We start from the raw sequence: 23,922 nt of genomic DNA, 5'->3' as shown, positions 1-23,922 counted from the left end.
ATATATATACATATACATATATATTATACATATCCATATACATATATATACTATACATATAATATATATACATATATATATATATATTATATAACATATATATATATATACATATATACATATATATATATATACATATATACATTATATATACATATATAATATATATACATAGATATATATAAAAAGTTGAGTTGTGGGGTATCGCACGAGTGGGATTATATATGAAAAAGTTTGAAAATGCAATTTAAACGATGTTTTTTACTTAACCGTTTCACTCTTTGGTAAAAGATTGTCAAAAGTAACTTTGAATATTATGGGTTCAAAAAAAGTTTTTTACATAATTGTCACATTGAATATTATGATTCAAAATGTTTTTTTACACACAAATTGTCACATTACATGTATAAATATAGTATAAAAAGTTCAATAGTATGATGAGAATATTTGGAAAAATTGGCGGAAAAGAATAAAACAAATATATTATTGGAAATTTGGTTGCGTTAATTATTGGTTGTTCCGCAATTGTCACATTACATGTATATATATACAGTCTTTGGTAGAAAGGACATGTTAAAGACATAAGGAAGTGTAATAGTTTGGTGAGAAAGCTTGTAATATTGACAGAGAAAATTAAAATGGATATTTTAGACATCTCAGAATATTTTGAATCGAAGGCGAGAATTTGTTTTTTACTGACCTGTTTGTTTTAGCAGAAAAGTTGGATTGAGAGAAAAAAAGATATGTACCCAGTTTGGTTTATACTTCCCCTTCAAGCATCAGTGATTTTGGGGTTATTGGGAGGTGAGTATGCGGGCGTGAATAGATGTGTCCGTGTGCCTGCTGGTCAGACAGCGTCTGTTTGTCACACACATATATACACACACACACAAACCTTATCAACAGTGTTAATAACAACATTCAATTCACAATGGAATACAGTCAGGACCAACTCCCTTTTCTTGACATCCTAATCATTAAAAAAGGCGTCAACATTGAAACTGACATCCATTACAAACCCACTGACTCTAAACAACCTTCTATTCACCTCCAATCACCCAAAACCACAAAGACAAATATCCCCTTCAACCTAGCGAGAAGAATCTGCACTATTGTCTCAAATGACACAACACGAAATAGAAGACTCCGGGAACTAAGGGCAATTCTTCTCGAAAGACATTACCCGGCATCACTAGTAGACAACGGAATAGAACGGGCCAAATCAATCAACATTCAAGACCTACGAAAACCCAAACACATCCACAGTACAGTAAATAGCCTCCCCTATCTCTCAACACACACCCAAGGAATGCAGAAGCTTACACTATTATATACAACAACATTTCACAACTAAATCAAGACCCACGCCTGAAAAAAATACTGGCAGCTCATAAAATAATAAAAGTAAGAGACAACCTAAATCCCTAAAAAAACCTCCTCACCAACGCAAAATTACACAACACAAACCCACCGCCCACCATCAAAAAATGTGGTCGCCCCAATTGCAAGACCTGCATCCACCTCATTGAGGGATCGTCGTACAAGTTCCACTCGGGACACACATTCATCATAAAAAATAATTTCACGTGCGCATCAAAAAATTTACTCTACGTCATAAGGTGTGAAGGATGCCACGAAGACTACATAGGGCAAACGAGCCTTACCCTCAGAGAAAGAATGACAGTTCACCGACAACAACTGAGGACCCCTCCACAAGACAGATACCACTAAGTGGACACTTAGACCTTTGTGCACACAATAAGTCCCCCAAATTCTTAATCTTCCCACTATACCAATGCTCGGACAACACCACAGACCAAACACGAATAAATAAGGAATGTAATCTTATTCAAAAATACAGACCACAACTAAACATACTCTAACATACCCCCTGGGCACACATCCAGAGCAGGCAACAGGGGCACGCGCACACTCACAGCATATCGTGCGGGCGGGCACATGCGCGCATCGGCACGCATAGGACACCACTAGCGGGCATTGACCGCACACATACGTGGCACGCACACGCATGCATTATATATATGTAGGTTATGTATGTGTGTGGGTGTTGTGTGTGTGTGTGTGAGTGTGTGCACGTTGTGTGTGTGCGCGTGTGTATATGTATGTGTGTGTGTGTGTGCGTGTGTATGTGTGTGTGTGCACGCGTTGTGTGTGTGTGTGTGCACGTGTGTATATAGGTGTGTGTGTGTGCACTGTGTGCGTGTGTGTGTGTATGTGGTGGTGTGTGTGTGAGCATTGTGTACGTGTGTATGTATTTACATGTGTATTTGTTTTTATATATATATGTGTGTGTGCTGTGTGTGTATATGCATGGTATGTGTGTATATGTGAGTACATTGTTTGTGTGTGTGTGCGGTATGTAGAGATATATTTGAGTGTGTACGCTATAGGTTTGTATTTTGTGTGTGTGTGGGTGTGTGTGTGAATTTTATATATATATGTGTGTGTATGTGTGTGTGAAAAAATATATGTATGTGCATGTATGTATGTATGTATATATATATATATATATATGTGTATATATATATGTGTGTGTGTATGTGTGTGTGTGTGTGTATATATATTTTCATGTATGTGTGTGTATAAACATGTGCATTATTTGCATGTGCATTGTGTATATGTATATTGTATGTATGTGTACTGTATATGTATGTGTACAATTAAGTGTATATATGTGTGTATGTGTGCATTGTATATATGTATATTGTAAGTGTGCTATATATACATGAATACATGTATATACGTTGCGTGTATATATATGTATGCATTGTGTATGTATGTTATGTGTGTGTGTGTCTATATATATGTATGCGTACGTGTATGTGTATGCATTGTATGTATGTATATTGTGTGTATATGTGGTATATCTATGTATGTGTATGTAAACACTATTTATATGTATATATGTATATATGTATATGCATTGTCTATATATATATATATTATATGTATGTATTGCGTATGTATATTGCATGCATATATTGTGTATGTTATATATACATGCTGTGTATGTGTATTGTATGTGTATATATATGCTAGGTGTATTTGTGTGATATTTATATTATGTATATATGTGTACGTGTGTGTGTGTGTGTGTTGTGTGTGTGTGTGTGTGTTGTGTGTGTATGTGTTATATATGTGTGTATATATATATAAATACATGTTATATTTGTGTGCTGTGTGTATATATTATATATGTGGGTGCGTTGTGTGTGTGTGTGTCTGTGTGTGTGTGTTGTGTGTATGTGGTGTGTGTGTGTGTATATATGTGTGTGTGTGTATTGTTGTTGTGTGTGTGTGTATATATGTGTGTGACAAACAGACGCTGTCTGACCAGCAGGCACACGGACACATCTATTCACGCCCGCATACTCACCTCCCAATAACCCCAAAATCACTGATGCTTGAAGGGGAAGTATAAACCAAACGGTGGGTACATATCTTTTTTTCTCTCAATCCAACTTTTCTGCTAAAACAAACAGGTCAGTAAAAAACAAAATTCGCCTTCGATTCAAAATATTCTGAGATGTCTAAAATATCCATTTTAATTTTCTCTGTCAATATTACAAGCTTTCTCACCAAACTATTACACTTCCTTATGTCTTAAACATGTCCTTTCTACCAAAGACTGTATATATATACATGTAATGTGACAATTTGCGACAACCAATAATTAACGCAACCAAATTTCCAATAATATATTTGTTTTATTCTTTTCTGCCAATTTTTCCAAATATTCTCATCATACTATTGAACTTTTTTATACTATATTTATACATGTAATGTGACAATTATGTATAAAAAAACATTTTTGAATTCATAATATTCAATGTGACAATTATGTAAAAAACTTTTTTTGAACCCATAATATTCAAAGTTACTTTTGACAATCTTTTACCAAAGAGTGAAACCGGTTAAGTAAATAAACATCGTTTAAATTGCATTTTCAAACCTTTTTTCATATACATATATATACATATATACATATATATATACATATACATATATACATATATATATACATATACATATACATATATATATACATATATACATATACATATACATTTCGGAGTAAACACATAAATGTGAAACAAGGTGGAAAAAAGAGTACTCAAATACCAGTAGTAGAGTAATGTGCTTTATTTAAAGCAGCAGAAAAATTCAACAAAATCTGTTACTCTGAGTTTCTCGTTGCCGTTCATCAGACAGTTTTTGCTAGAATGGAACCGATATATCAATTCAATCTAGACTCTTACAAACGCTACACCTTTAAAAAAATGGACTTGTTTGATTGGCCCTTTAGAAATAACGGTCAATCTTCGAGTGATAAACAAAAAAAGCTCAAAAATATATGTATATATATATAAAAAATTATAAAAATTATAAAATTCGAGGAAAAAACCTTACATTGAATAAAATACATATTGACGTTAATGAAGAAAGTATAATTAATGCATAGAAATTAAAACTTATTATAAATATTACACTGCAATACATATTTATATTAAAGTGTACATATATATATCAACATACACAGAAGGATGCGTGCAAACGCCATACATATACAGACGTATAAATATAAATCTAAAATATACACATAAATGCATGCGTACATATATGCACGCAATCTATCTCGCACGCAAGTTAAAATCATCGATGTAGCGCTTCTAATGTAGGTAGAAGATATTCTTCTACCTACATTACTGACTAAGTTCCTAAGGATAACTGGTGGATGGTTCGAATCTTTGCTAATATATGATAGCTTTTCATTGGGCTTACGGAAAGGTTTAAATCTATCCGACCTTACATTAAAATTTACGTCTAAAAAATCTACATTATTCAGGTTAGCATCTATTGTAACCCGTAAGCCCATCCTTTGAAAGAAAGCAATAAGGTCCTTCCTAAGTCTATCTGATTCATGGCCGTTTAGATTATGCGTGGCTATAAGGCCGTCATCCCTATATAAACCTAGGAGCCTTTGTTCTCCATAATCTAAAAATAGAATTCCCATTTATAGATGCAGGTTTATATAGGGATGACGGTCTTATAGCAAGGATGTGGAACAAATAAAGTATTATTGGACGCTCAGGAAAGAAGGAGGGTTTGACGTTTCAAGCGGAGCTCTTCGTCGGAAACATAGGAGAAGGAAAGATCCCGAGAAGGGAAGACAGAGGAAAAAAAAATCGCTAGTGATACAGGCGAGGTCACATACTAAAAGGCGAAAGTGGTGAAAGTAGATGAAAATGTTTTTAAAAAACAAGAGAGCTATATCAAAGACGGAATGGTAAAGAAGGTGTGCGATGATGACAAGTGTGTGTGTGTGTGTGGTGTGTGTGTGTGTGTGTGTGTGTGTGGTGTGTGTGTGTGTGTATATGGCGAACAACAGGCAGTAGCAGGCCAGTAGTAGAATTAAGGAGTGGTGCAGGTCAAAATGGCAGGTCAAAAACAGGGAGGTATGTGTGTGTGCGTGTATGTTCATGTATGTTAGTTGTGTGTGCATGTATGTGTGCGTTTGTATGTGTGTGTGCGTGTATGTTCATGTATGTGTGCGTTTGTATGTGTGTGTGTGTAAGCGTAAATGGATGTATATGCGTGTATCCGTGGGGTTGTGAGTTTTTTCGCGCGTATGTGTGCGCATGTTTTGGTGTGCGTATGTATGTGTGTGTCTGTGCTTATCTGTGTGTACATATGTGTATGTGTGCGTGCGCATGTAGGTATATGTTGTGTGTATGTATATGTGTCGGTGTGTATGTGAATTAGTGTGTGTTTGTACATGTGTATGTGTGTATGCGTGTATTGTATATATATGTAAATGTGTGTGTGTGCATGTGTGTGTACGTGCGTGGGAGTGAATATATGTATGTATGTGCATGTGTGTACAAATGTAGGGGTTTATTTGTGTGTTTATATGTTTATATGTGTGTATATATATGCTTGCAAGGACACACTCCACAACTGAAAGACTGATGGAAAAAAACTCTTCCGGTGCAGGCACATGCGAATCCACAGGCACACACACGCATGCACCGACGTACGCCCGAAACAAAGCCAACCCCACAGGCATGCATGTATGTATGTATGTGTGCGCATGTATGTGCGCGTGTGTGCGCATGTATGTGCACGCGTGTGCATGCGTGTGTGTATGTAGGTGTGTGTGTGTATGTATGTACGTGTGAGTGTGTATGTCTGTATGTCTGTATGTATGTATGTCTGTATGAGTGTATGTAAGTATGTGTGTATGTGTATGTATGTATGTGTGTATGTATGTATGTATGTATGTGTGTGTGTATGTGTGTATGTATGTATGTATGTGTGTATGTAACTGTGTGTGTATGTATGTATGTGTATGTATGTATGTATGTATGTGTGCATGCGTATATGTGTGTGTATGTATGTATGTATGTGTGCATGCGTGTATGTCTGTATGTGTATATATGCATGCACGTGTGTATGTATGTGTGTGTATGTGTGTATGTATATGTGTATGTGCGTATATGTATGTGTGTATGTATGTGTGTGTATGCGTATGTTTGTGTGTATGTATGTATATGTGAATGAATGTATGAATGTATGTATGTATGTGTACGTATGTGTGTGTGTGTGAATGTATGCATGTGTGCGTGGGGTTTCTTCTGGAGTTGTGTGGGCGTAAAGTATGTATGTATGCGTGTGTGTGTGTATGCGTGTATGTGGGTGTGTATGTATGTGTGTGTGTGTGTGTATGTATGTGTGAGTGTATGTGTGTATGTCTGTATGTATATTTGTATGTATGTGTGTGTATGTATGTATGTGTGTGTGTATGTGTGTAAGTGTGTGTGTATGTATGTAGGTATGTATGTGTGCGCGCGTGCATGCATGCATGTATGCATGTATGTATACACACACACACACACAACACACACACAAGCACGCATATGGGGCCGGCCGTATCCCAAGGCGCGCTGAGCCTGTGGACCCACAAACACCCACACCAAAAATCCCATCACCAACAATCCCTCAACTATAAAGCGTGCGCCTAGATACAAATATATGTATATGTGTGCATGCGTGTATGTGTGTGTGTATGTATGCATGTATGTGTGCATGCGTGTATGTGTGCATGTGAGTGCGTGTGTATGTATGTATGTATGTATGTATGTATGTATGTGTGTGTGTGTATGTGTGTATGTATGTATGTGTGTGTATGTATGTATGTATGTGTGTGTATGTGTGTATGTATGTGTGTATGTATGTATGTGTGTGTGTATGTGTATGTGTATGTATGTATGTATGTATGAATGTGTGAGTGTATGTATGTATGTGTGTACGTATGTATGTGTGTACGTATGTATGTGTGTGTGGATGTATGTGTGTGTGCGTGGGGTTTCCTCTGGGGTTGTGTGGGCGTAATGTACATGCGCGTGACGTGCGTGTATGTGTGTGTGTGTCTCTACTAGGTGTTTATAAGGGTGTGCGTATCTGTATGGGTATTGGTTGTTGGTGTGTGTGCACGGGCATGTGTGCGTGGGCGTGTGTGGGTGTATGTGTAGGTGTGGAAGTATGTGTGCGTACAAGTGTGTGTAGGTTGTATGTGTGTGGTGTGTTGGAGGTAGGTGTGTTGGAAGTAGGTATGTTGGGGGGGGGGGGTCGTGGATACGTGGGTATGCGTGTGTGTGTTTCTGTATAAGGATTTAAAAAAAAAAAAAAAAAAACTTGTCCGACCGTCCCATAGGCCTCCCCTTTGAGAAACACTGATTTAACCTAAATTTGAGACACCAGCAAAAGAAGAAATAAAGATAGACTTTTTTCTATTCCAAAGAAAAACGATTTTATTCACACAAATATGCAACTGAAGAGTTTAAAGTACCAGTAATGATAAGGCTGGGAGAACACAAACATGGTTTAAACAGTAAGCTTGGCAGGAAAGAAACGTGCCTTTAAGCAGTACAAATACAACAAAAAATGGAAGGTGCAGTTATGTACAGGTTGACGAAAGAAAAGCAGGACAAAAACAGCTTTATCAATCGCATTCTCACCTGGAATCGATTTTTGTAATTTTTTCAAGACTTATACACGCCCTGATACCGTCGGTATCTACATATCAAATCTGAGCGCAATCAGATGGAGGATGCCCGAGATCCGAGAAGACACGCAAACAGACAGACAGACAGAACAGATTTTATATAAGATATATACACACCCATTTATGCACATACATACAGACTTCCGTATGTGTGCAAATGTGTCAGTCATGGATTCATTTGATACATAAACACAGGTATAATGACATTAAATGCTGTATAATGCATACATGAGACAACGAAAGTCAGAAATAATTCTCATTCATCTTCACTTCGTTGCAGCAAATCTCCACTGAACTTGTTGAAAACTGGTTCATACATCTCACAGCTTCCACACTTAAAGTGTTGTTCTAATTTGACATCAGACATATTTTTCTCGATATTTGAATCTTAAGAACATGGGTTTAGAAAACAAGGACTCACACTGATGTATAAAGATGACATTTTCAAAATATATTTTCTCAACATTCACTACTTATTCTCTTACGTCTTATCATTCGTTTGTATTCTGAAAATGTGAATTGTTTTTCAAAAACATTTAAATGATGTACTGTAGGTTTATAATTTCCATTTTCAAATCATCGGTGATCACAGGAAAGGTGAAATAATTGACATCTTGTCATTATTCGTTCATGTAAATGATTAACAGTTATAGAATGAAATGGAAAGTGAATAATTCAGAAAATTCACGGAAGTCATTCAATATTTAATTCAAGCAGAAACGAATGTTCGTGATGATGGGAAGCAGGAATGGGAGGGGGGGGGGGAGAATTACATAGTCACTCAATCAACACATTAGAAATAGCAGCCAAATCGTCCTCTCAAACCATACTCGGCTGCAAGGGTTCTCAAATTGGGGATGATATTGACACAACTGACTTTAAGTAAATCAACAACCAACACAACCATTTTGAATATTGGTCTGTACAAATTGATATTCAGAAGAAACTTTTACATTGACATCCTCCAAATTAAGTGAAGTGTGACAATGATTTTCTGTAACTCTTTTACTTGTTTCAGTCAGTTGACTGCAGCCATGCTGGAGCACCACCTTTAGTCGAGCAAATCAGCCCCCAGGACTTATTCTTTGTAAGCCTAGTACTTATTCTATCGGTCTCTTTTGCCAGTTAAATGTGTAACCAGTACACTTGATCATACAACTGGAATGATCGTCCTAGAAACTATTGAAGATTCATTTCCTTTAGTTTTTGTTTACTTATACACATCAGCAAATGAGCCAATGAGGTAATCTGTGTGGTTGTTCAATTTGCTAGAAATAACAGCCAAATCTCCCTCACACTATGCTCTAACATTTCAAAAATGGGATCTTTTCCTTTTGAACGGCAGTTTTCAACACAATTTCTAGTTAACTAAACACTTTTAAACTTCGTATACTGGTAGAATGTGTTTATAAAACATCATATTTTCTTGGCTTTATTGAGAAAATTCTATATGTTGTAACATATTTCAACTTTACTTTCGAGCATTTCGGCAATTTTAACCAATCGCTGACCTCTATTTGGGGTGAAAACATTCCGTGCTGTATGACTATGTCCCTCGTTTAAGAAACAGATTGGGTTTATTTACATTTGCAAAGAAAAAAAGATACCCTTCCCCCACCCCTAACCCTAACTCTAAACCTAACCCTAAAATAGATTGAAATGCAATAGATCGATACTAGGGTATAATTATGGGTGACAATTTCATACGACACTGCTACGGAAAATGGGATTTTTTTCTAGCGGTGTCAAATGAAATTGTCACCCATAATTATAACCCTAGTATCGATCTATTGCATTTCAATCTATTTTAGGGTTAGGTTTAGAGTTATGGTTAGGGTTTGGGGTGGGGGAAGGGTATCTTTTTTCTTCGCAAATGTAAATAAACCCAATCTGTTTCTTAAACGAGGGACATATTCATACAGCACAGAATGTTTTAACCCCAAATGGAGGTCAGCGATTGGTTAAAATTGCCAAAATGCTCGAAATTAAAGTCGAAATATGTTACAACATATAGAATTTTCTCAATAAAGCCAAGAAAAAATGATGCTTTATAAACACATTCTACCAGTATACGAAGTTTAAAAGTGTTTAGTTAACTAGAAATTGTGTTGAAAACTGCCGTTCAAAAGGAAAAGATCCCAAAAATGAAGGACACATTAAATAATGCTGTCCAACATCTTCGATAAAAATACAGAATGGCTCATTCTGGCCTGGCCTGGGGTTAAACTGAAAGACATTCATTGCAACGAATAGAAAACTTCACAAAATATATGTAAAATATAGATGAAAAATATATGAAAAATATTTATGATATTAAGACAATTGATGAAAAATATTTACAATAAAATTCTAATGACAAATATAAATTTTTATTAAAACAAAACATGCAGGTGAAGTAAATCTCGTAGTGTGAAGTGAAACACAACACAATATGCAGTTGTCATGGTAACAAGCTGTTAATGCCTCACTGTCTGTTAATTGGCTAAAATTACCCAAATTTTCCCAGCTTTAATTCCAAATAACATCAGATTCTTTAGTTTATGAGATAAAGTAATTGGTTACTTTAGTAATCAAAATTCAGAGTTGCATCAATACACTAAAATTGAAAGCAATCTGAGCAAAATTAAAGGAGGCTGATTTTGCGAATCAATTTAACGAGATCCAATTGACCCATGAGATGGTTTTGTTTACTAGTTAAGACCCCTTTAATTTCATGTCATTATTGTTACCCTTAGGTCAAGCAGCTCTATGTTCAAAGACATTGCAGCTGTGACCAACCAGTCTTTTATCCTGATAGTGTGTATCTAGAACTACATTATTCAACGAGTCCTGCTAGTTTTAAGATGGGAGGATGTTGTTTGAGGAAGATTTAGTTATTATTTCTCACAAGTTGAGTGACTATGAAAAGACTTCCTCGAGCACCATCCGAGCGTGATTATTGCCAGAGCAGCCAACAGGTTTCCATGCCGGTGGCACATAAAAGGGCACCATTCGAGCGTGATCGTCACCAATGTTGCCTTACTGGCACCTGTGCCGGTGGCATGTGTAAAAAGATTTGAGTGAGGTCATTGCCAGTACCACCTGACTGGCCCCCATGCTGGTGGCACATATAAAGCACCCACTACACTCTCGGAGTGGTTGGCGTTAGGAAGGGCATCCAGCTGTAGAAACTCTGCCAGATCAAGATTGGAGCCTGGTGCAGCCATCTGATTCGCCAGCCCTCAGTCAAAATCGTCCAAGCGGACATTAAACGATGATGATCATTGGCCCACAGTTACAGCATTGATGGTGGTGGATCCAGTGTTGGCGACAATGATGAGCATTAATTAGTTCAATCAACAGACTTACTTATTTGTTAAAGTAATTTATTATGTTACTGATTTATTCCATACATGTTCCCTTATAGTAATTCTCAGACAGAATTAGTGACACAATGTGTGACGAGGCCAGACTGTTCAGTAACAAGAATAATCCATCTGACAGACTTCTAGTTTTACTCACAAGACTTGGGTCAACCCTCAACTGTTTTCTATGTAAGGTATATTTTCATTCTACTGGTCCTCAACCATTGAAGGCTGAAACTATAAGACATTTAATAATTTGGAAAATGTAAACAAAGACACTGTTTTTACCCAGACAGTGTTAATGAGGATGTGTGGAATAACATTTACATACACACTCACACAAACAACAAACTTCTTCTCATTTTCCATCACCCAGTTCCACTCATAAGACATTGCTTGTCTTGAGGCTATAATAGTCCAGGGTATCACACAGTAGGGATTGAGCCCAGAACCATATAGTTGATAAGACAACTTCATACCATTAGGTTAGATATTTAAAAAATAACCTCCTCACAAATAAGAATCAAAGAAAAAAAACTTTAATAAGAAATAGTTATGGGGCCTGTACCTCCTTTATTGATCGAATATTACATCAAAAAGTAAAATAAAATAAATCGAGTTAAAAACCAGTTCTTGGTCACAAATCACCATTAGCAATTAAGCTGACTAATTAATTATAATCGAGTGAAATGTAGTCGTTTCAATAGTTCTAGGACAGAAGTGGGAAGTGTTGTTGGTCAAACACCTTACTACCAATTCTCTGTTTATCTTATTAAGTACTATTGTGACAGACAGGAAGAAATAGACACTGTTTATTCTATTGGTACCATTTTTATAAGACATGCACAATCAAAACTAGGAAATTGCATTCATGTAGCAGCAGCAGAAGAAGAAAATCAATAGAGAGTGAGGGAATAGAATTTCTTTGTTGTTAGTGAATGAATTATTCACAGAGCAAGAATGCAAATGTTTAAGGGGTTTACTTAAGTCCATATGCCAATGAAATGTTGCTGCGTAGGTACAACAAACATGGCTGTGTTGTTTCAAAACTCACTTCCCAATCACATGATCTCAGACTCCATTCCACTGTGTGTAGTACTTTCTCCTACTATAGCCATGCACTGACCAATGTCTTGTGAGTAAAATCTGGTAGATGGAAACTCTACAAGAAACGTGTGTGCGTGTGCATGTGCGCATGCATGCATGTGCCTGCACATTGTATCGTCACATTTGACTGCAATTGTAAACATCTTCGATATGACCTGTGGTTCCTTGGCTGCATCTCTGAGCAACTCCAATATGTCCTGTGACTCAGTGGTCCCAGTAGTCTAATGACCAGTAGATCAAAAAATACCTTATATGAAAAGCAAGTAATGGCCGATGGCATGAAAAACGTCCAGCTGCAGGAGTTCCATTCAATATCCAACCCATGCCAGAATGGAAAAAGCAAATGTAAAAAGGGGGCAAAAATATTCTGCTATGGCCCCAGATGGACCAAAGTGTTGTAAGTGAATGTGGTTCATAGAAACTGGAAGACTGTCACGCATGCATGTATGTATGTACAAATATGAATGTGTGAGTGTGTAATCTTTTCGTAACAGTTATAGTTATGGTGAGCAGTGCTGCAGTTTTCAGTCCTCCTGTCAACAAATCATCTCGTCACTTCATGCCATCACAGCCAAGGGGAATAAGAGATCTCTTACATGAAAAGCAGGTAAAGGTTAGCATCAGGAAGAGCATCCGTCTGTAAGACAATGCCTAACATAATAACATAGTCAAACAACACACGCAAGCATAGAAAATCATTATTACTATCATCACTGTTTAACATCTGTCTTCCATGCTGGCATGGGTTGGAGGGTTTGACTGGATCTAATGAGCCAGAGAAGTGCATCATGTATTTTTTTGGCAACGTTTCTATGACCGGATGCTCTTCATAAAATCAAACAAGCACACTTTATAGAGTGTACTAGGCACTATTTTGTGGTGCCAGCAGCAGTGGAGAAGCCATGTAATTTAAAAGACTAAAGGTCTGTCCCAACCAAACAAGAGTACAATAGAAAGAAAGGGAGCTTTATGTGCTGAAAGGTTAAACTATGAAAGGAAGGGTAGGAACAAATTCCTTGCTGTAGAGAAGATACATGGTTATTTCATGTAATAAGTGTGTATGAGAGTAATTAGAGTGGGGGATGGGAAGAGAGGTGAAGATGGTAAGGATCAAGTGTCCAAGTGTGCCCTCAAGGTACAAGAACGTGAATTTTAAAAAACAATGTAAAACAAATGAACAATCCAATGTGTGTGTGCGTGCATATGTGTGTGTGCAAGCAAGTTTGTAATACTGCTTCTTTTCATTTGTGTCCACTGTTTATAAACAAAAGCATCATTATTAATAAAGCTGTGTTGTTCTCTTGCAGTCCACCACTAAAAGCGTATCCTGGCTTCTTCACAAGTCTTGACATGTTTTGTAATCTTTGTAGACAAAAAGGTCCATTCAAACAGCATTGATTGTTTTCATTTCTCTCCAGGTAACCATATCCAGGCTGCTTAATTTTTTCTAGACTGGGGGACTATTACCTTGTTTGGAAAGAGATAAGGGTAAGCACCAGGAAGGACATCTGACTATAGAAAATACTGCCCCAACTTAGTCTCATTTGACCCCTGCAAGCAAGTAAGTCTAGACTCTGAGACCAATGACATAAGATACGATATGTATGACATGGTATACGTATGACATGGTATGTGTATGTATGCATACATGATATGTTTGCATGTATGTAACAAGCCTGTCACTAGGTACTAATCACAGAGACTCAGCAAGTGGTACTTGTGTTGTACAAGTGTTGATCATTATAATCCTATGATGTACAGAGGTCTCTTTACTGTGACCTCATTCGTCATTCGGTCTACTGAAAGTCTTATGATAACGGAATAGTGGCAACAAGTGTAGATTATCCAGCTGGAAACATACAGTTATGCAGTGGGACAGAATGGTTATCTGAGAGGTCAAAGAAAGTCAGTAATACCTATTTCTTTACTACCCACAACGAGCTAAACACAGAGGAGGCAAACAAGGACAGACAGACGGATTAAGTCGATTATATCAACCCCAGTGCATAACTGGTACTTATTTAATTGACCCCGAAGGAATGAAAGGCAAAGTCGACCTTGGCAGAATTTGAACTCAGAACGTAGCAGCAGACGAAATACTGCTCAGCATTTCACCCGACGTGCTAACGTTTCTGCCAGCTCGCCACCTTTAAAGTCAATAATACCACAAGGAAGCAAAACAGAGATGGCTACCATCTGTGAAGATGGAACAATTACCATGCATGCATGTGTATGTATGTATATATGTAACATTCATTACTAGCAATTAAGGAAAATTTACCACCAGCATGTATCCTACTTTCATTAATGGCTTTAGATATCTTCTTGACCACCTCCTGCCCTTTGATCCAGTAGAACAGTCAGGATGGTACTATATTTGTTGACCCCAAAAGAATGAACAGCCAAGTTTATCTCAGCAAGATTTGAACTCAGAGCAGAAGGAACCAGAATAAGTATTGCAAGACATTCCACCTGACACACACTAATGACTAAACCGATCGACCACCCAGTCATCACCTGATATAACAAAAACTTGCAATGTGCACTGGAGCAGAAACTGTTATTAATAAATTAATGTCCAGTGAACACAGCTGATATACAGATAATAAATATCATTATAGAAAGGTTAACAAAAGCTATCTAAAAGATTCATTTTAAATTTTATAGAAGTAGGTTAAAGAAGAGCATTTCACAGCTTTGAAAAAAATTGAACTGTGGGTAAATTATATAGAAATTTTGCCAAAGTAGACTATATAATATTTACCTTAAATCACTTCATGAATTACATTGTTTTTTTTCTGTTTTTTCTGTTTATAGATTGGTTAACAACTAAATATCTCTCAAGCTCTCTTCAGTAAAGAGAAGCTTGAGAAACAGCCCTTAGATATGATGTCATAGCATGGAGATAAGAGATAGATCTCTCTTTGAATAAGACAGCAGATTTCGTATGTGTTCCTAAGCTCAATGAACTGAGGTAATATTGTGTTGTGTCTAGAAACAACAAAATACAAACAGGGAATTTAAACTCAACATCCTTTGATGATAAGTTTATCCAGTTGGTCATCTCATCTCAGCACAGATTTTTAACTTAATTTTTATTAATCTTGAAATTTTCTGATTTTCTACTCTCCACTGTTTGTCCTTTTACTGAACAATTAAAAATCTCTTTAAACCATTTTTTTCTTGCTCTTTAAAAAAGCAAAATCAGTTCCAGAACAATTCCTTTTTCAAAGTAAAACTGGCATTTGATTCCTTTATTTTTAACTTGGCAAGCTTCACAATCAATTTGTCCTGACACTTGGCCTAGCAAAATTAAACTGAACTACTACTTGTTTAAACTCAAGTGAAGCACATTAAATCAGTTAGGGTTAACTATGTATCTACACTTGTATGTGCAGGTGTGTGGCTTAGTGTTTAGGGTGTTTGGTTCACGATCATGAGGTCGTGAGTTCAATTCCTGCGGGCACATTGTCTCCTTGAGCAAGACACTTTATTTCACATTGTTCCAGTCTACTCAGCTGGTAAAAATGAGTAATGCCTGTATTTCAAAGGGCCAGTCTTGTCACATTCTGTCATGCTGAATCTCCCTGAGAATTATGTTATGGGTATGCATGTCTGTGGAGTGCTCAGCCACTTGCACAAATAGGCTGTTCCATTGATTTCACAAGTAGGCTGTTCCATTAATCAAGTCAACAGGAACAGCTATCGTCATAACTGACAGAGAGCCAGGGCATGTGCAGGCAAGGTTTTCATTTTGAGGAAAACTAGCAACTACCTATGCATACAAGCCTCTTCTCTCCACAGAAATGGCAAAATGAGGGCCTATACCCCTTGACACTAGTGTCATTGCTGTCAGAGTACTGAGAGTGAGAACAGATACTATAATGCATTCAGCTCAACAAAAATCTAACAATACACCATTCACTGCTCTGGATTTATTTTACCAGCCCCAGAAGGAATGAAAGACAATGTTGATCTCAGCAAGATTTGAACTTGAAGCACAGACAGTCAGGACCAGTACAACAAGGCTGTCTTTATTCAACATTCTCACAACTGCCAAATCATTACAGAAGCACACAAATTACAAATGTGTACATTGTCTAAATTGCAGCTTGTATTGTTTGAAGACCAATTCAGTTAATCTATCTTAATCTTATTGCTTTACTAATAGTGTTAGATTTTTTTTGTTTTTCTTCTGCTGATATCAAAAGATAGTTTGTCATATTTCTTCATTCTGTATGTCAATAGAAGGGATGGGACAATTCATGCAGGTTGTAACTATTATTTGGCAAAGCATTAAATACAAATAGCCAGACTGAATAAACAATAAAACATCTCTGGCTGTTTTTAATGTATCAACAGTACAAACCTTTTTCCAATGGTTTTCAACATCAAAAGATTAAAGCTACATTTCTCGTGGCCCAATCGATATGAGGATCAATACAAGGCATCAATACTAAACACATTTATCAATGTTCCACTTGGAAAGATTTAAATTGATGTTACTAGAGACCAATTGGGCAGTGGTGACATTAAAATCACAAGGCCTTCGTTAAAAACACTGGTGTCTATACAAAAGGAGAGGCAAGTTGTTTAATTAAATGAAAAGTTATTGAAAGGGAACATCTTGTTCCCCCTCATCTTTTTAGTTAACTCCTTTGCACTTAAATTACCCTTGTACCTAGGTGACTTATAATTAATTGTTTGAATATTATTTGTACATTGTAAGCAGTTTGTCTACACTTATAGATTTAAACTAACAAATAAAAAAAATAGTTCCATCTATAATACTTCCACCTATAAAATGTATTGGACTAGAAACAATCATTATCCTCTTCGTAGGCAAGTAAATCAGACTTTATAAATTTTCATTACTCCATTTTGCATGCATCTTCTCATTCATAAGTAACAGCTATTGTTCTAATTCTCAAGTGACATTTTAACTCACATGAATACAAGCTTCCCATAAAATATTTATTATTCATATATATCACATTATAGTCAACTGATTGTTTGCCATCTTTTACCAGTTTTCTGTTTATACAAGTCTTATTGTGTTGTCATTTTCTATGGTCATCCCAAAAGCAAGCTGAGATAAAAAGTGATGAGAAGAGAAAAAAGAATAGAAATTATTTTGAAGAAGACAACCAGTTGTCCCTGCATGCAAGTTTCCTATTTCCTTTGCCACTGACATTGTCCAAGGGAAAGAGAAGGTCCAATACAACTGGCACAACTGTTGTCACAGTCAAATGGCAAAGCGCCAGAACTGATGCTGCAAGAGATTACACCCAACGCTTTCACAGTCTCCCTCCCTCTACAATCACTTGGAAAAATTTAAATTGATACTGATACAAACAAACTACTGTGGGCAGTAGTGACATTAAAATCAGAAGTCCTAGGTTAAAAACACTTGTGTCTGTAGAGGGAAAAGCAAGTTATTCAATTAAATGTACAATTATTGAAATGAAATGTCTAGTTCCCCATGTCTTTGAGAAAGAGGGCCATCACCATCAGGAAATGAAAAAAATAAAATTATGCTTACATATTTTTGAAGCAGAAAATACATGTCCAGCCACCACTGAAGAGAGCAACACGGCAGTTTTTGCACATCTTGAAACGACAGTTTGGGCATACTTCACCCTTGTTAAAAATAACGCCCAGCGGAGAATGACAACGGGCACACAATCGAGATGAATCGTCTCCATCTCGTAGAATTCCTTTCATGCGAATGTCCTGGATTTCATTTTTCAGCTCACTAGAAAAAGGAGCAGAGACGAAAGTAAAAATTAGATTTGGGAAACAATTGAAAAATATATTTCTTTGAACATCTTTATCATAAATGATAAGTAACACATAAAAAAATTATTTCCTGAAAAAGAAAATGGTTGGCACTAGAAATAACTTTTACAGGAGTCCATTAAAATAAAGTCAAAATAAAGGATGATAAAACAATAACTATCAAGGAGGTTGATAAAGGGAGTACAGTTGTCTTAATGGACCCAGTATATTATATAACTCTAGCGCTATCCATATTAGAAGACACAACATTCTATGAAAAGGCCCAAACCTACAGTCAGCAGAAAATAATGAGAAGTCTATAAACTCTGATAAACCTATACAGAAAGGGGCTGACAAGGAATATGACTAACTTCAAAAGTAAATCCAGTCAATTGTATGGTATTCCTAAGATACACAAAAGTGAAAAAAACAAGTAATGCATGCAGGGGAACTACAGACATAATAGTCAAGGTACTGCCACCTAATGAGTTCAAATTAAGACCTATAATAGCAGACCCCGCATGCGAAACTCTCTGCCACAGCAACTTTTTAGAGACCCTTTTAAACCCACTTCCCATGCAGATCAAAAGTTACATAAGGGACAACCTAAATATGCTCGACCACCTCCCTGAAACAATAAAAGGAACAACCCTACTAGTAACCTTTGATGTAGTCAACCTGTATTCTAATATACCCCACAACCTAGGAATAGAGGCAATGCAATTCTGGCTAGAGAATTACTCCAATGAACTCCCACACTGCATCAAAAGAGAATTCATGACAGAAGGGCTTAAAATTCATCTTGGAGAATAACTTCTTCATATTCAATGACAACTTCTATCAACAGAAATTGGGGACTGCAATGGGTACAAGAATGGTCCCTCCTTTGCTAACCTAGTTACGGGGTACCTAGAAATCACTCTTTTTATCATAAGGTACTAGAAAAATATGGAAATCCATTCTCCTTTACATAGAAAATAATTGGAAGAGACTTCTAGATGACTGCTTCATTCTTTGGCATGAACATATAGAGAGACTTAAAGAATTTCAGGCACTTCTAAATGGACTTGATATTAACATTCAATTTACGATGAAATATAACCATCAACAACTTCCATTCCTTGACATCCTCATTAAGAAATCCAACAGCAAAATAGAAACAGACACATACTATAAACCCACAAACTCCAAGCAATATCTACCATTCAACTCATACCACCTCAGACACACTAGAATGAATATCCCTTTCAACCTGGCAAAAAGGATTTGCACTATAGTACCTGATACAAGGGACACATGACTACATGAGCTAAAGGATACACTCATCAGCAGCAACTACCTACCATCACCAATTGATATAGGCTTTCAAACCTGCCCTACAACTCAACATCCACGAGCTCAGACTTTCCAAACTAAAGAATGAATTACAACCAAATGCCCTACCATAAATATCCACACACAACCCCCTAAACAATAAGGCTTTCAACACCATCCTTCAGGACATTCCTTTACTAAAAAGGGACCATAGAATGAATCAAATCCTCCAAACGCACACCGTTATAAAGAGAAAAAGACAGCCCAAGTCAATGAATAGTATTCTAACAGAAGCCCAAGTCCACTCGTCAACAACATTGACACCAACAGTAAAAAATGCAGAAGACCTAACTGTGGTATATGCGTCAACCTAATTGAGAGATTGGAGTTCTTCTTCAAACAGGGTCAACATTTTACAGTGAAAACCAACTTTACATGTGCTACGGAAAACCTGATATATATATGTTAACTTGCTTAGGGTGTCGAGAATAATACACTGGTCAAACTGAAAACAGTCTATGCCAGAGGATGACCCATACATAGATCCCAGATTAAAATATGGGGGCACAGAAAAATACCATTAAGTGAAAACATCAACATTTGCGCCAGTAATAGACAACTCAACTTTAGAATATTTCCCCCTCTATAAATTTAGGGACAATGCAACCTATAATGAAACATTAGCAAAGAATGATATTTTATCACAAAATATAAACCTCTTTTGAATGCTTCCACCACAGATGACACTACAGCAAGGATCATCATCATTATCATCATCATCGTTTAACATCCGTTTTCCATGCTAGCATGGGTTGGATGGTTCAACCGGGGTCTGGGAAGCCAGGAGGCTGCACCAGGCTCCAGTCTGATCTGGCAGTGTTTCTACAGCTGGATGCCCTTCCTAAAACCAACCACTCCATGAGTGTAGTGGGTGCTTTTTACATGCCACTGGCACAGGGGCCAGAGGAGGCTGGCAAACAGCCACAATCCATTGGTACTTTTTACGTATCACCAACACGGACGCCAGTCAGGCGGCGCTGGCAGCAGCCACGTTCGGATAGTGCTTTTTACGTGCCATAATATCCAGGCAAATAATAAAAACAATAGATATATTAAGAACAGTCACTACCCATGAATTCATTTAGAACAGTTTCTACCACTATGGCTACAACCACAACAGGTTGCTTTTAGGTCAATCACTACTACTGAGTCATAGCACACCCATCTTTTTCTTTTTCTTCTTCCACTCCTTCTTCTTCGCCTTCTCCTTCGTTAGCTGCTGCTGCTGCTTAAGCCATCAAACTTCAAAAACTAATATTTCTCTGCACCCATAAACACTATTTTTTCAGCTTTCACAAAGGAAACGAGAGAGACAGAAAGAAGGAAAATCTCCTACCTATTTGAAGACTATGGAAATATTTACAAAAAATTTCATTTGATTTTTTCTTCAATTGTTTTTCTTAATTAATATCCACCTTTGCTTTACTCTTAGTTGAAAAAGTTGAAAAGACTGAAGCCAGTACTAACCATTACAAAATGTATTTCATGATAAAATCCAAAAGAAGAAGCACACTATAAGTTGTAGAGCAATTTAAAATAGGGAAGGCCAGTTTATGGGATGACTATAGGTTTCCCGTGCATATTTTTAAGAGGTCATGGGCCAATATGTTTTCAGATCTGATGATATGCCATAAAGCTAAACCCTTTATGGACAGGAAACCCAAGGTAATCCCATAAACCAACCCTCCCCATTTTTTTATATAATACACACAGACACGCACACATATGTATGAGTGTGCCTGCCCATTGCTAAAGTGTACAATTCAGAAGAGCAGGATCCATTGTAGAAGAGACCGAAAGAGAAAGCAGCAGTGTTGCTATCTAGAGGTTGCAGCCTGTTGAAGGTTAAATTCTTCCAACCAGCTGATGGATAGATTTCGTTTTCTTTATTATATTTATGCTTGAAATGTGATCTACATGTTTGTGTTTTATCAGCTGGATACTTCCACATTCAAATATGAGAACAATATTCTAATGAACTTTGTATAGGATCAGCAGCTAAAGTATTTCTGGTCCCTAACGAGAAAACCAAGCATATTGGATGCAGTTTTGTCAATGTGAGAAGGGACATGTGGTCACCATGAAACACCGTTAGGGATTTTAATGTCTAGCACATTGGTGTGCTCTGGGCTTTGATGTTGTTTATAACTTAGAAAGAAGCAATTGAAAAGCAAAAGGTTCTCACACCAAATATGGTCAGACAACATGCCTTATATCAAATGCAACACCATCAATGTCACTGTGGTTCTCAAAGGCAAGGGACCAGTTTCAAGTAGCAGTGTCAGCAAATTGGCAGTCATTAAAGCATCAGAAAAATTGCTTGCAGTATCTAGGCTGGCTTCTCGGGTTCTGAGTTCAAATTCTGTTCAAAAGTCAACTTTGCCTTTTGTCCTTCTGAGTTTGATAAAGTACCAGTCAAAAGACAAGTGAAATTATTATTACAGTGAAAGAGATTTCTTACAGTATTTCTTTTGGCTCTTTGAATTCTATGATCAAATCTTGCTGTGGCCTAATTGAGCTGTTGACTTAATCTGTCATCCATTTTAGCATCACCACCTGGTCCTTGAATGCCTTTAGTGGAGCCTACTCTATGGCAAGCATTCAGGTCAATTGGGTCTCTAGTTTGAAGTAACTTCCTCTGTCAGAATCTGTAGTCTCAGAGGCCCTATAAAAAGTTATGAACATTGCACCTCCTTCCGAACAAAGCAATAAAAAAAGGAATTCTTTCAAATTTTGGCCCAAAGTCAGTAAGTTTTTTGACGGGGAGGGTGACAAGTCGATTATGTCTACTTGATTAGTACTTATTTTATCAACCCCAGAAGGACAAAAAGCAAAGTCAACCACAGAGGAATTTGAACTGAAAATTGAAACAAATATCGCAAAGCATTTTCCTAAAGCTCTAACAATTCTGCCAGTTCAACACTAAAGATAGTAATCCTTTCTAGTATAGGCACACACCCGCATGCACGCACACGCACGTGAGTGTGTGTGTGGATATGTATACATGTACATGCATCTATTGGTGCATTGTGGGGGGTGCATGTGTGCTTCATGCGAGTGAGCATATGCATATAGGCACATGTATGTGGGTGTGCATGCACACATGTGTATGTATGTACATACGCACATATGCAATCGCTATGAGCATTTTTACTCCTTTACTTTTTCCTTCCCTTCGGTTTTGTTCCCCCTTATTTAACAGTCATTCTAATAGCTCTTTTGTCTTAATGACGGTTAATTACATAGTAATTTCCCTTTGTTCAACAGTCATTTTCATAGCATACTTTGATTGCCTTGATAACTGAAGAGATACTGATGCAGGATTCCGGGCCCGACATCCGAAACTCAGAGTTTTATTATGGCAACCGATTAATTGTCACATAGTATATTAGAGATAAATTCCTCTATTTAAATAATATCGAGGTCTCTTTCATTCTTTTGTTGTTTTACCATTACTATTAATATTAATATATATATATATATAATATAATATAATATAAATAATATATAAATACATGCATAAATATACATACATATATGTACATCCCTACATATATATATGTATATATACCTGCATATATGGGTACAGGACATCAAAAAAAAAAAAAGGAGACAAAATGAAAAACGAGAACATAAAAACAAAAACATAGAAAACGAACTTTTTTTCAAGCATCGAAAAAACAGAGAAATGAGAAATGCAACATAAAGAACATTCCCTTCATCAGTTGTCCCCTGTTTTATCTACTCAGCTTTTCAAAGGTAACTCATAGATGCATGTATATAGACATATATATGTAAGTATGTACATATATGCATACATGATCGAACGCCACGCATCCTTTTCCAAGTAAGTTTTATCTATCTATCTATCTATATACACGCACACACAGAAAGGGCAACAAACAAGAGTAGAGGATGTTATATCATGAATTTAAAATAAGTAGGCTCGGCCTCAGAATTTAATAATGATTAGAGGTGAGATGTAGTAATGTTCATTCTTTTTCAAACATAAAAACAAAATAATGGCATACATGAAGCTGTTTCAAATGGACTAAAAGACTTGTTTAGAAAGATCTACTGCAGTCAAGAGGTGGACAAGCTGTAGCAGTTCCAGATCAGCCCTATTTGATGAGATTATAATCAAAAGCGTTCTTGCCATGACCATCCCATCTTTTTCTTATGTGCAGGGAATCACAGACCACAATTTTCAACGTGTCCCTTTCTAAGATGTAA

General features: G+C 36.7%; 1 protein-coding gene across 33 annotated transcripts in view; it reads right to left on the bottom strand.

Annotated features, from left to right (window-relative positions):
* Window positions 1–23,922, bottom strand: part of LOC115215841 — a 342,340-nt gene that overhangs the window by 199,762 nt on the left and 118,656 nt on the right. For all 33 annotated transcript variants that reach the window (XM_036506128.1, XM_036506141.1, XM_036506110.1 and 30 more), the window contains one exon: window positions 18,080–18,292. In XM_036506128.1, the coding sequence (XP_036362021.1) occupies window positions 18,080–18,292 (213 nt within the window). The remainder of the gene's footprint in view (window positions 1–18,079; window positions 18,293–23,922) is intronic.

Source organism: Octopus sinensis, linkage group LG9 (genome assembly GCF_006345805.1).
Source record: "Octopus sinensis linkage group LG9, ASM634580v1, whole genome shotgun sequence".
Lineage (NCBI taxonomy): Eukaryota > Metazoa > Mollusca > Cephalopoda > Octopoda > Octopodidae > Octopus > Octopus sinensis.
This window is presented reverse-complemented; position numbering and strand designations above follow the sequence as displayed.